This window comes from Osmerus mordax, chromosome 14, assembly GCF_038355195.1.
Source record: "Osmerus mordax isolate fOsmMor3 chromosome 14, fOsmMor3.pri, whole genome shotgun sequence".
NCBI classification, from domain to species: domain Eukaryota; kingdom Metazoa; phylum Chordata; class Actinopteri; order Osmeriformes; family Osmeridae; genus Osmerus; species Osmerus mordax.
Window position 1 is genome coordinate 11,563,238 of NC_090063.1, and position 12,421 is coordinate 11,575,658.

Sequence of the window (12,421 nt, forward strand, 5' to 3'; positions counted from 1 at the left end):
AGCGCGTGACGCCGCTATTTCCTAATGACTCCTTGTGATGACGTCAAGCCAAGCGCATAAAATTGGAAGCTAAAATTAATCACCAGCTCGCGGGAGACACATTTGGTATTCGTTGTGAAGAACACACGACTCAACCCATGTTAAAACTTTTTTTGCAAAGCAATTCAACTTTTCCCCTAAATGCGTGTAAACAAATTGAACAAAGCTCACTTTGCATAACATTGCCTGACTTTTACGCATGCAGTTGCTAGATAGGCTACACATTTCCGCACATTAGTCTGATTCTTTATTCCTACTTAATCAATTGGCCATGTCGTTCAGTCAATCTGTGCTTAACCCTCACACCTAACGTCATACACCATGAACAATTTACTGTAACATAAACTCCTGCCCCCTGCCGCACTAATACGAGTTTCGCAGGTGCGCTGTCCGAGGTACAGATTCGAAAAAGTCTACACCTGTCTCCTTATTTCGTTTTTGGGAAAAATAATCCATGTTCTAACACTACCATTATCGCTCACAAATTGCCTAGTGTCTGTTTGCATCTCTGTCTATCTTGGGTCCGTTTGGAGGCGCGAGCGCATCGAGTTTTTTGTTCAAAGGGGTGGGACAAGTGAAGTTCTCTCGTGAGCAGAGAACGAGCGGAGAGTCGCTCAGCGCGAGACAGACGGTTTATCAGGGGAGAGAGCATACGATTGCAACTCTTCTCTCTTACAGATTAAATAAGCATCGTTTCCACAGGGGACCTGTTTCTCGTCCCGGGGACAAGATGCATCCTGCCTTAAGAGGGACTTTGTTACTTCTTCTCTTCTTGTTAATTACGCAAGGTAAGACACTCATGTTCAGTTGGTGAATAATATAGCTTTGGAGACAAAGTGTCCTAAATAAAGATAAACTATTACTAAACTCATTCCCTATATGGATTGCAACATGTATGCTTTTTAAACTGTTTAAAAGCCACTGGCTACAGTTGGTTATAGGTTTCCGTTCTCAGTTTAAGTCGCTGGATGAGACTCGGAAATTATCGATACGGTACATCGTAAACTACATCGTAAGCTACTGTATATTCGAGTGTACTTCAGTTAGATTGCGTGAAACATTCTGCAAATTCTGCGGACATAAAGCAATCGAATGATGATAGATTGTTCCTAAGAATCTCTCAACTTGCTAAATACATTTTAAACACAAGCAAAACAATTTGAGTCACATTTAAAGTTGATTATATTTCATAAATGAACCTGGATAAATGCGTAATTATGCGGCCTTCAGACCTATTTTAACAATCATAGTTTACGTGGTTGTTATCAGTCGGCCTACTGTCTACAATTGAACACCATTTAGAAATGTCGTAGAAGGATAGCCTACATATGAGAAGCCAAGCGTTAAATAATTGTTGACTGAGAATGTAGGCCTACATCGTGTAGCTATTGCGTGTCAGGAAATGTTTACATCTCTGAGCAAATCCCAGAGAGACTTCAGACTTTGTGAGCCCCGATGTGAAGTAGACCGCCGTAAATTAAATGCAGAATGTATTTTGATGTATGTAAATTGAGTTTTGAGGCGGAATGATCAAACAGGAATGGATTATGATGTTGTGTCCCTGTCTTTGGAGGGAAGGTTTGACTGTAAACTAAATAACAGATTGTGACAGAGATTTGATTCCAGTAGAATACTGCAATAGGCCTATAAATTCCAACATGGCGATTTACTATCCGTGATTTAATGCTTTTTGTGTAACAGTAAGAAAGGAACACATATCTTGGCCATAATTTAATGGAAACACTATTCAATTGATTAAGCAACGATGAAGCAACAAGTTCAGTCACAGTAGCTTGTATGCCTTATCTTACTCTTCCTCTCCACTATTGCTTGCACACACACGCACGCATGCACGCACGCTAGTCTGCAGGAGACTGGGAAGGCAGAGGGGCACAATAACGGAAGGAAATTGGTGTGTGTATTCCACAGTATTGGTTTAGGAGGTCGAAAATAAACCCGGAATACTTTGGGGCCTAGGGACTCCCTTATATTATTTTTTTGCAGATGATACACATCGGTTTCACCCTAACTTGTTATAGGTGTCTGTTAACCCCCCGACCCCCTCCACCCCCCACCTACCAACCCTCCACCTACTAAATTTCTCTGCAGCCTCCTTGTCTCACTCCCCCCCCCCCCCCCCCCCTCAGAGCGTTTATACTCACAGAACACTCATGATGACTCGTCAACAGGTCCATCATCACCGTTCCATAGAACTCTTTGACAATGTTCTAAGTTGAACTGACATCCACCTGGTATTCTCATAGAATTGCTACCATGTTTCATAGTCAAATGAGAGCTGGAAAGAGAGAGTAAGAGAGTAGTGAGTAAGATAGATCAATGAAAGCCAGCTCGACGTAGGATGGAACCTGTGGTTAATTTCCTGACATAATTGGTTCTTTTATGAAGCCTGACGTGAAATCCTTCGGACCACATCAAATGTGTGTGTATTTGTGTGTGTGTGTGCCCGTGTGTGTGTGTGAGAGTAAGCAGAAGCTATAAAGAGGATGCCAGTGCTATTTTGATCAAAGCAGGGGTTTAGTCATTGAGTTGGAGATGAGGGCCCAGCTCCCGTAGTAATTACCCAAAGCAGAATAACACTATGATCTGGGACCAAGACACTGATCAAGACATATACCGAAGTGGATATATACTCATACATGTATTTCTAATTTTCTGACCCTTCCCTTGCTATAATTCTCCATCCTTTTCTATCCCTTCCTTTCCTTTTCGTTTTTTTCCATTCTTCTACTTGTCAGTTACATTTAAATGTAAAATGTCTTGTCTCCTCTTCTCTCTTCTCTTTTCTTCCATCACTTTGCCTTAAAGAGCTCATCGTCAGTTGAGTAGCTTGTGTCATTGTCATTTTCACAGAGGGCATCGTCTGGCTGTGGGGGAAATATCCTCACATAATCGGTTCGCAATTCTTCCTTCACAGTCCACACTCGTTAAGACTCTGTCTTAAAAGGTCAGTTTAATTAACAGATTAAAACTTCTCTCGTCTCCATAGTCTTAAAGTCCAAGTCAGATGAGGATAGAATAAAAAAACACTTTATAAGGATAAAACAATACAGTGAACTTTTACAGACCCTGGAGATGTGTTTGCCTTCTTTTTCCTTTTTCTTGTCTTCTTTTCATGTCTTCTTGTCTCTTCTCCTTTATTTATTTTTCCTAACAACCCCCCCCCCTCCAGCCTTTCCATCCATTTCCCAATCTCATTACCTCTTTATTTCCCTCCCTCCCTCTCTTTCCCTCCCTTTCTCTTCTGGTACTAGACCAAAGTATGACCCTCCAGTCCATGCTATGTGATGGAGCCACGCCTTTTTGAAAATAGGGAAGTAAACACTGTGTGGTGGCACAGCAATGCTCCAGGCGTCTCTGGGTATAAGGCAACAGCAGGCACATGGATCACATCATTCGAAATGAGAAAAAGGCGTCCATTTTGTCTTGTGCATCTTTATAACTTTAAGATGTAAATGTGTGTAAATAATGAAAATGCAAAGACAATTTTTGTGGTCAGTGAAATACTGTAAATGTACATTTTTCATTGTGTTTATTTAGATCTTTAAGTTTAAAATGATTTTGTAGCTGGCCGATGTATCATGCCATGTCAAGCAAGATTAATAAAACATATGAATGGGTATTTCAGCCCAGGTCTTGGTTTCTGGTTTTGTGAGTATTTATGTGTGTGGTGTGTGTGTCTGTGCAGGAATATTGTGTCTCGGTCTGGTAGCTGGTGTCCTTCAGGGTGAGAAGAAAAACAGAGCTAGATGTTTCAACCATCAGTGTTCTTCTCTTCTGCTCTCAACCCCCATACCCAAGAGCTCCCTGTTGACGCTCCTGATTGTGTCTCTGTGAAGGATCTGTGTTTTCCTGTGAGACATCGTCTATGTATGTGCATGTGTGTCTATTCTTGGTGTGATAGTCTCTGTGACGTTTCTGTGTGTTCATATGAGAGCTTGTGTGTATGTATGCATGTAGATGTGTGTGTGTGCAAAGTGTATCGGCGGGTTCCCAGGCAGGGATCCTCCTCCTGCCTGGCTGGACATGGCCTCCATAACAACGATGGGAGGAGGACGAGGTTGTTAGTGGTGACCTACGAACCAGCTGTGTCTGTGTTTGCGGCACTCAGAATGTCCACTGTGACCCCCGTCACTCTCGTGGCTCTGAGACACAGAGGCACCAGCTAAAAGGATTTTAGACCCTCACACATACACTCACACACTATTCTTTTTTACCTCCCTTTTGTTTTTTCTGTTCCTTCTTTTTTCCTCCTCTGGCTGCGTCTCTTGAAAGACTCTGTTTATGCTTCACCACAATACTCCGCACCTGATTAGCACTCGGATCGTTAAGCAGTCTCAAAAATGGTAACCTGAGAAATAAAACAAATGTAAGATTATAATTTTTTGTACATACAGTATATGCACATGACATAATGAGGGATCCAATCACGATAAACAATGTCTCTGTATTATGACATTAGTGGTACTCTCAGTGACTATCTCTCTCTCACACACATGCTCTCTTTCCCTCCCTTCTTTCTCTGTCTCTCCTTGTCAGCGGGGGGGAGGAAAGGCCTGATTGAGTGGTTCTGCTCTATCCCCCACGCTCCATTGTCTTTCACTAACTGTGGGGCGAGCAACAAGGACTCGTGAGTTCTGGATTGTGCGTTCTACCCTTGACATTAGTACATCTAAGTGCTCTGATGCCACGTTTTTACTGAATCCTGAGGCTTGATGTTCACTGGTGTCTCGGATCACTCTTTCGCTTGTTTCGTGTGGTGTTTGGTGCTGGTTTCCAACATTCACTGTAATTCTTTCCCTGTCTCGTTCCTCATTTCATTCTCTTTTTCTCCCACATCCCCTATATTTTCATCCCTTCTACACGTTCTCTGCCACCTCCTCTTCCCCTCAACATCCTTCTCACCTCCGTCCATTCCTCTCCCTGTCCATCTTGTCTATCTTCCCCCTCTATCCATTCATCTCTCCCTTTCTCTCTACCTACCCCTCATGTCACCCCTCCCCCTCTGTCTTATCTTCCTGTCCTCCTTCCCTACTGTATCTCTGTCTCCAGACTGTTTCTCCTCCAAGGCTGAGGACAGGCTCTTCAGGAAGCTCTTCAGGAAGTATAACCAGTTCATCCGGCCCGTGGAGAACGTGTCCGATCCCGTCACTGTGGAGTTCGAGGTCTCCATGTCCCAGCTGGTCAAAGTGGTAGGGAACACAGACATGCATGCACACATTAATACCTACACGCACACTCTCACATGCAAAAATGCACAGATACACACACATAAATATACAATATGTAGAAATGCACACAGACAGTCATGCACACACACGTACAGATGTCCATACAAATGGACAGAAAGACAGACAGAATGACGGAGAGTTTTTAATATTTAACATAGACTTTGAGCAGAGCCCTCGAGATGAAACTTTCCATCACCTTCCTAGCAAGCGGTGTGTGGTCAGGAAGCAATCTCACTAAAAGCACCCACTCTGCTCTTATGCAGCAGAGTGGGTGTGGACGTGTATGTGTGTGCGGGTGTCTAATATAGGGAGAGAGTGTTATGTCTGTGTGACTTATATCAAATTTCCTGTCTGAGAAGGATTGGAGAGTGGATAGGCGGACAATTATCAGGAGAGATGTGAGACAGAGACAGAGAGAAAGAGAGAGATGGTGCTACTTTTCATCTTTGCTACAGCAAAGATGGTAGAGCCCAAGAATATAACAAAAGCATCGTCCTCCAGTAGAGAAGGTAATCTCTCTTCAGCTTATTGTCCATAAAAGAATGGATTAAGTTACATTTTGCAAGTGGAAGCTTATTTGATTTGATGGACATTTAGCTCACTCAGCAGGTAAGAGAAAGTCTTCCGGGGTGTGTGTGTGTTTGTGTGTGTGTGATTTGCAGGTAACTTAAGGAATGTTTTACTGAAATATGGTCCCCCTAGTTTAAGGTAATTCAACTGTGAGCTGGAGAGAGAGAGGTGGGGGGGGTGAGGTCCCAGGGGTGAGGTCCCATGCTGTGTTGCATAATATCAACTGTCAATCATGGTTTAACTGCCTCTGTTGAGGAAGTTGGGGTCAGAGGTTGTTGAGGTTAAGCTCTATTTCCATTTCCTTTTCAAGTCAATGCTGGCTTTGCTGTATTTCCTCTGTAAATTACGTTTTCTGAAAAAATCCCAAATATTTGACAATTTGATACCAAAACTGCTTTTTTAATGTTGCCTCAAGCCATAAAAGTAGAATTTCCATAGACTGTTGCCATCCTAATGTACACATACACCTACTAAACACATATTCACACATACACCTGCCATTTTACAGGCATGTGCACATGTACACATGCACACATGTACTCACACCACTTCTCCTTCTCTCTCTAACATGACATTTTCCTCTGCAGGATGAGGTGAATCAGATCATGGAGACCAATCTGTGGCTGAGACATGTAAGTGCACATGCGCGCACAAACACACACACACATATACAAAGAGACCTATTGGGGGGTTAGATGATATGGGGTGATTGGATGAGGGGGCATGTCGAAACTTGTTTACATTCTGTGGATAACACATCGTTGTCAATATGGATGGTCCCATACTGTGTGTGTGTGTTTGTGAGTGTGAGAGAGAGAGAAAGAACGAGAGAGGCAGAGAATGATGGAGAGCAAAGAATGGGCAAAGGGACAGCAAAAGCGAGAGAGAGGTAGAATGAGAGACCAGGCCCTCTTAAGGTCAATGTGTGACACATGGTCAAGGAGCTTCTATCATGATGTTTAATGCCTGGGCATGTGTGTGCAGTAGTGTGTGTGTGTGTATTAGGGAGGTTCAAAGCAGGTCAAGGTATATTTACTCGAAGTAATCAATGTTTCTGAGCAGCACAGCCACGCTAGGCTACACAGCATCATGACATAGATCAATAGATGGCAGGACTGAACTTTTAACCCCACTGGATGCTTTTTCAACACCATAGAAACGCAGAAGGTAATTATCATTCATAGACAGAGTTTTTAGCTTGGAACAAAAGGCATTGAAAGCAACTCTCTCACTTTACTTTACATAAAACTGTCTTTTTGTCTCTTTCTTTTTGTCTCTTTCTCTGTCTTTCCCTCTTTCCTCCCCTCTTTGCTGTCCTTCAAGTTTGGCAATTATGTTCCCTCCCTCCCTTTACCTCCTTCCAGCTGCATCACACAGCTCAGGGATTATATACCGTTAAAGCAGAGGTGTCCCTCGCTTTCCCCCGAAAAACAGTGAGGACGCCAGTGACTCATTTTAACATTGTCCTGTGTCAATCTGAATTTAAAGGCATATTTAAAGGAATATAAAGGCAATTGTAAATCGATCATATAAACAATGAATGCAATACATTGGAGACGGAGGTCATGCCTTTTTACACAAAGCAGTGGCTAAAAGCAGTGGGCTTAAGGTCACACAGTGTGTCTCTGTATTGATTATGGCATGTTCTTATTGATTATGGCACACTACTGTGACATACATTTATAAACAAGCCATTCTCATGTTTGATCTTTCTTTCTGCAGTAGTTGTTTACTGCAAATATTTAATCTGAAACTTAATTAGCATTTGGTGGCCAAGACAAAACATTAGCACACAACCATACTCCTAGCAGACATCAAGCCTTCATCAAAACAAACTGGAAATCCATAGCATGTTGCGTGTTTGAAGTTAATTTGTCCCGCAGTCATCATAAGCATTTGACAAATTGATGAATCAGCTAAAGCGAACGCAAGGAAACTGTGGTTAACAAACCAACCTTTTTCTTCCTCTCTGTCCCTCTGATTTGAGTTCCTCTGCTTCAGACTGAATAGCAAACTAAAGGCTCTAATAGTGAATGTCCAAGTTGTCCTTTGGTAAAAAAGAATAATCTTAGGTGACGTTTTCTGACCTCGACCATTCAAACCATTGTGTGTGTGTCTCTTATCAGTCTGTCACCTTTAGAAGGGAAGAGAACTTCTCCTCGTATCTTGCTTTTCAAGGAGCATTAGCACAGACACACATACTGACGTGTGAGCGCTCTTTCTTTCAGATCTGGAATGACTACAAGTTGAAGTGGGCCCCGGTGGAGTTTGATGGGATAGAGTTCATCAGAGTTCCATCCAACAAGATCTGGAGACCAGACATCGTGCTTTACAACAAGTTCGTTCTCAGGACTTTACATTCATCACTATCATCATCCTCAGCATCACTGAATCCTCTAGTTTCTTGTTTTGCAAAACTGTGTTTATTGCACTTATTTGGATCTTAACAATTCTTCAAATCTTTTTCAAATCTTTATATTAAGCGGTGAAAGAGGCCTTTTCACTCCATTCTATTTAACTGATTTCCCATTGCTCTCATTTCTTTCTCCCTTCTCCTGATTCCAAGAGTGTCACAGTACAAATCAACTGAAGTTATTTGAAGGTCCTTCTCACAATGGAGGGCTAATTCGCTTTCTACCCTTCTTCTTTCTCATTCACTTTACCAATCAATATTCTCTCCTTCTTTGTCCACTCCAATCATCCATATATTTCTCTCTCTCTCTCTCTCTCTCTCTCTCTCTCTCTCTCTCTCTCTCTCTCTCTCTCTCTCTCTCTCTCTCTCTCTCTCTCTCTCTCTCTCTCTCTCTCTCTCTCTCTCTGTCTCTCTGTCTCTCTCTGTCTCTCTCTCTCTCTCTCTCTGTGTCTTGCTCTCTTCCACCATACCACTCTGTCCCTTCAAATACCTCTTCTCCCCTCTCTCCAATGTCCACTTCCTTCTCCCCTCCACCCTCTCCATCTCCCTCCCTCCTCCCGTCTGGCCCCTCCCCCTCCTCTCCAGTGCTGTGGGGGACTTCCTGGTGGAGGACAAGACCAAGGCTCTGCTGAAGTTTGACGGCACCATCACTTGGGTCCCCCCTGCCATCTTCAAGTCCTCCTGCCCCATGGACATCACCTACTTCCCCTTCGACTACCAGAACTGCTCCATGAAGTTCGGCTCATGGACCTACGACAAGGCCAAGATCGACCTAGTCCTCATCGGCTCCAAGGTCAGAAGATACCCCGTTCGAATCTGCATATCTAATCTTGCCAGTGAACCTATTACTCACTCAGTATATGCTCTTGGTTCAATTTGTAAAAAAAAAATTACGTATAATATATATTTTTACAAGCCATGAGACAACAGCAATGCAATTTAGCACATAAATGAATAAATCCTATATTCCTCGCTGTAGGTCAATCTCAAAGACTTCTGGGAGAGCGGGGAGTGGGAGATCATTGATGCGCCGGGCTACAAACACGACATCAAGTACAACTGCTGTGAGGAGATCTACCCCGACATCACCTACTCCTTCTACATCCGGAGACTTCCACTTTTCTACACCATCAACCTCATCATCCCCTGCCTGCTCATCTCCTTCCTCACCGTGCTGGTCTTCTACCTGCCCTCCGACTGCGGGGAGAAGGTCACCCTCTGCATCTCCGTCCTCCTCTCCCTCACCGTGTTCCTGCTGGTCATCACCGAGACCATCCCCTCCACCTCGCTGGTCATCCCCCTCATCGGCGAGTACCTGCTCTTCACCATGATCTTCGTCACGCTCAGCATCGTCATCACCGTCTTCGTGCTCAACGTGCACTACCGCACCCCCATGACCCACACCATGCCCGGGTGGGTGCGCTCCGTGTTCCTCAGCATCCTGCCCAGGGTGATGCTCATGAGGAGGCCGCTGGACCAGGACGGCAAGGCCGTGGGGGTGCAGAGCTTCGGTGAGGGGGGAGGATCCGGAGGCAGGGCCGGAGGGAGTGGGGGAAAGGGAGCGAAGAAGAGGAAGAACAGTCTCTCACAGGTGGGTGGAGGGAGGCAGATGGATGGATGGATGGACAGATGGACAGACTGACATGTTGAGGAAAAAATATTTTCGAAACGTTTCAAAACGCATACACAGACATCCAAACACATGAAGCACCCCAGACATATGTTGATCTTAAATCTATTTAATCTAATCTTAAACCGACCAGGAAAAACAACAGATTTAACCTCCATCCTTCTGAATCCACAGCAAAGCGGAGGAGGCTCGGTCAACTGCCTGGACTTTGGAGAAAACAAGCTCTCCGTGGAAGGAGGCTGCGCTGGCAAGAAGTGTCCCTGCCCTTGCCAGCACGGCAAGGAAACCCCAGAGACAGCAGACCCTGGGAAGCTGAGTCGCCAACTGAGCCACCAGAGCGTCAACACGGTGGTGGCGTTCTCCATGGTGTCACCTGAGATCAAACAGGCCATCGAGAGTGTCAAATACATCGCAGAGAACATGAGGAGTCGGAACAAGGCCAAAGAGGTACAGTCCTGTTCATTGACGTAGCTTCCAATGCTAGCTCAGGGTTAGGGTTCATCTGAAACAGTGCAGACTATGCTCCCAGCTGATACAGTAATATGCTGTAAAACGTATTTTTTTATGTTTCAGTCAAAGTGTGAGATGTGTGTGTAATACACTGTATTATGCATGAAGGTAAACACATTATCTTATGTACTTCCAAAGTGAGCCAAGAAGAAATAATTAGGCAATCCAGTTCACAATTCATTTTACTGTAAAAATGACTCCAAAACAAAGTTTCAAGTTACAACCCCCTTTTTGTTATAAATACACTGTGCCAGACCTCCCAGAGGTGTTATGCAGTCTTTGATATGCAAAACAGCCCTCTCAATATGCACTGTCAAAATGTCTGTCACTGTGTTTGACACTTTGGATGCATATCATTAACAGAGTTATTTCCCCCTTTGCAAATCACGTCGTCATTGCATCAAAACTTACCCAACATGAGTTTGTCCTTCTTTCATCCTTTATTCAACTTCCTTGCTCTTCATCCATTACATCCATTACTCCTACATTATAAAGTATTATATGTCCGCCTCTCTTTTGTCACCTGTCTATCCTTTACCACATTTGACCATTGTTCTATCCCTCCCACTTCTCTTTACGTCCTATTTTTTCCTCTGCTTTATCGTATCGTTTTTTCATTCTCAGGTGGAGGATGACTGGAAGTATGTTGCCATGGTGATCGACAGGATATTCCTTTGGGTCTTTATAACGGTCTGCATCCTTGGAACCCTGGGCCTCTTCCTGCGGCCTGTCATTGGCTTTCTGTCATAACCAAAAAACAATTAAGGTTCATAGCAATCAGCAATCAGGCCAATTAGCAGTTTTTTTTCATCTGGACCAATTGAATAAACGCTGTTAGTGCTGCACCAGGACAAAATCTTTCACTCAGTCACTCTTGAATTAAGTACCGTAATCGAAACTTTTTCAAATAAGTATTCCCCAGATAAAAACCCCAACCATAGAAACCAATAGCAAAATGAGCAGTCCCTATTGATAGATTTTTATCTGTCACAGCTAATTAATAATCAGATCGGCGAGGTCTCAGCCAATCCTAACCACATGCTTTCTGTGTCGCAACCAATTACTAATGAAACTGAGAAGACATCTCAGAACGTCCTTGTAATGTTAACAGCCTGTTGAAACAGTCAACTTCCGCCATAGGTATTGCTATGACAACATCATGACTGTATTCTCATAGAAGGGTGTGGGGCATCTTACAGGAATAAACGATCAGAGCTTCCGGCTCTGTATCCTAATGAAAATGGACATGATACAAAGTACAAACAGATGCCTTTATGAGTGTTCTGGAAGGTTTAATTTCTTATCTGGGTAAATATATGATTCATTTATACATGAATGACAGCCTCCTGAAATAGAACCTTCAACTCAATTCTGGAATTAATGTATCAGGGGATTCTATCATCCATTTTTATGGTCATTAATTTATGTGTTTATTTTCCGAATCATTTTTTAATTAAGTTCACCATTGTATGTAGCCCTGTATTACCACACACAGATAGCGCATGAGAAACATTGATTAGCCTCTTTTAAATGAGTCTACTATATCAGCCATTCCAGAAAACTGCTTTGTGCTTTTGATTGCCATAATCCCTTTGCAATTACATTCTGACTGTCATTAACAATACACACCTTGCACTACTGAGACTACTCAGTAGTGCAAGTACACTACTCACTTTTGTATCTATGTTTTCTTCTGCTCTCTCTCTCTCTCTCTCTCTCTCTCTCTCTCTCTCTCCCTCTTCCCCACTCTCTTTTTCTGTCTGTTTTGATGGCTTTGAATTTGAAATAAATGTTGATATTTCTTCAAAACGTGAATATCTGCTATGGATATGTTTGTTAGAGCAGTCATCTTGTGAAGCGTGGCTGGACAGTGTTTCTGACACGCACGGTCTTTCCAAGCTATGTTTGATCTGGTAATGACCTTCCAAGGTCAGCTAAGCGCCTACACCAGATCATAGCAGTCACAGAGGCTTTCATCATCTTCAGTGAAACCATCCTCTTAGTGCCTCT

At 43.3% G+C, this 12,421-nt stretch overlaps 1 protein-coding gene across 1 annotated transcript; it reads left to right on the forward strand.

Moving 5' to 3' along the window:
• The first annotated feature begins 727 nt into the window (after positions 1 to 727).
• LOC136955918 (neuronal acetylcholine receptor subunit alpha-3-like) lies at positions 728 to 12,143 on the forward strand. The gene is made up of 8 exons (XM_067249672.1): positions 728 to 827; positions 5,110 to 5,249; positions 6,446 to 6,490; positions 8,087 to 8,196; positions 8,857 to 9,064; positions 9,251 to 9,862; positions 10,076 to 10,348; positions 11,036 to 12,143. The coding sequence occupies exons 1-8, from the start codon at positions 770 to 772 to the stop codon at positions 11,159 to 11,161; spliced, it is 1,572 nt and encodes a 523-aa protein (XP_067105773.1). The 5' UTR covers positions 728 to 769; the 3' UTR covers positions 11,162 to 12,143.
• Positions 12,144 to 12,421: the final 278 nt, after the last annotated feature.

What these genes read in the sequence shown, in the direction of transcription:
- LOC136955918 (XM_067249672.1), top strand. Translation starts at nt 770, where the DNA reads ATGCATCCTGCCTTAAGAGGGACTTTGTTACTTCTTCTCTTCTTGTTA. An exon ending in CTTCTTGTTAATTACGCAAG is followed by an intron (nt 828 to 5,109) that starts GTAAGACACTCA and finishes CTCTGTCTCCAG; the next exon opens with ACTGTTTCTCCTCCAAGGCT. An exon ending in GACATCGTGCTTTACAACAA is followed by an intron (nt 8,197 to 8,856) that starts GTTCGTTCTCAG and finishes CCTCCTCTCCAG; the next exon opens with TGCTGTGGGGGACTTCCTGG.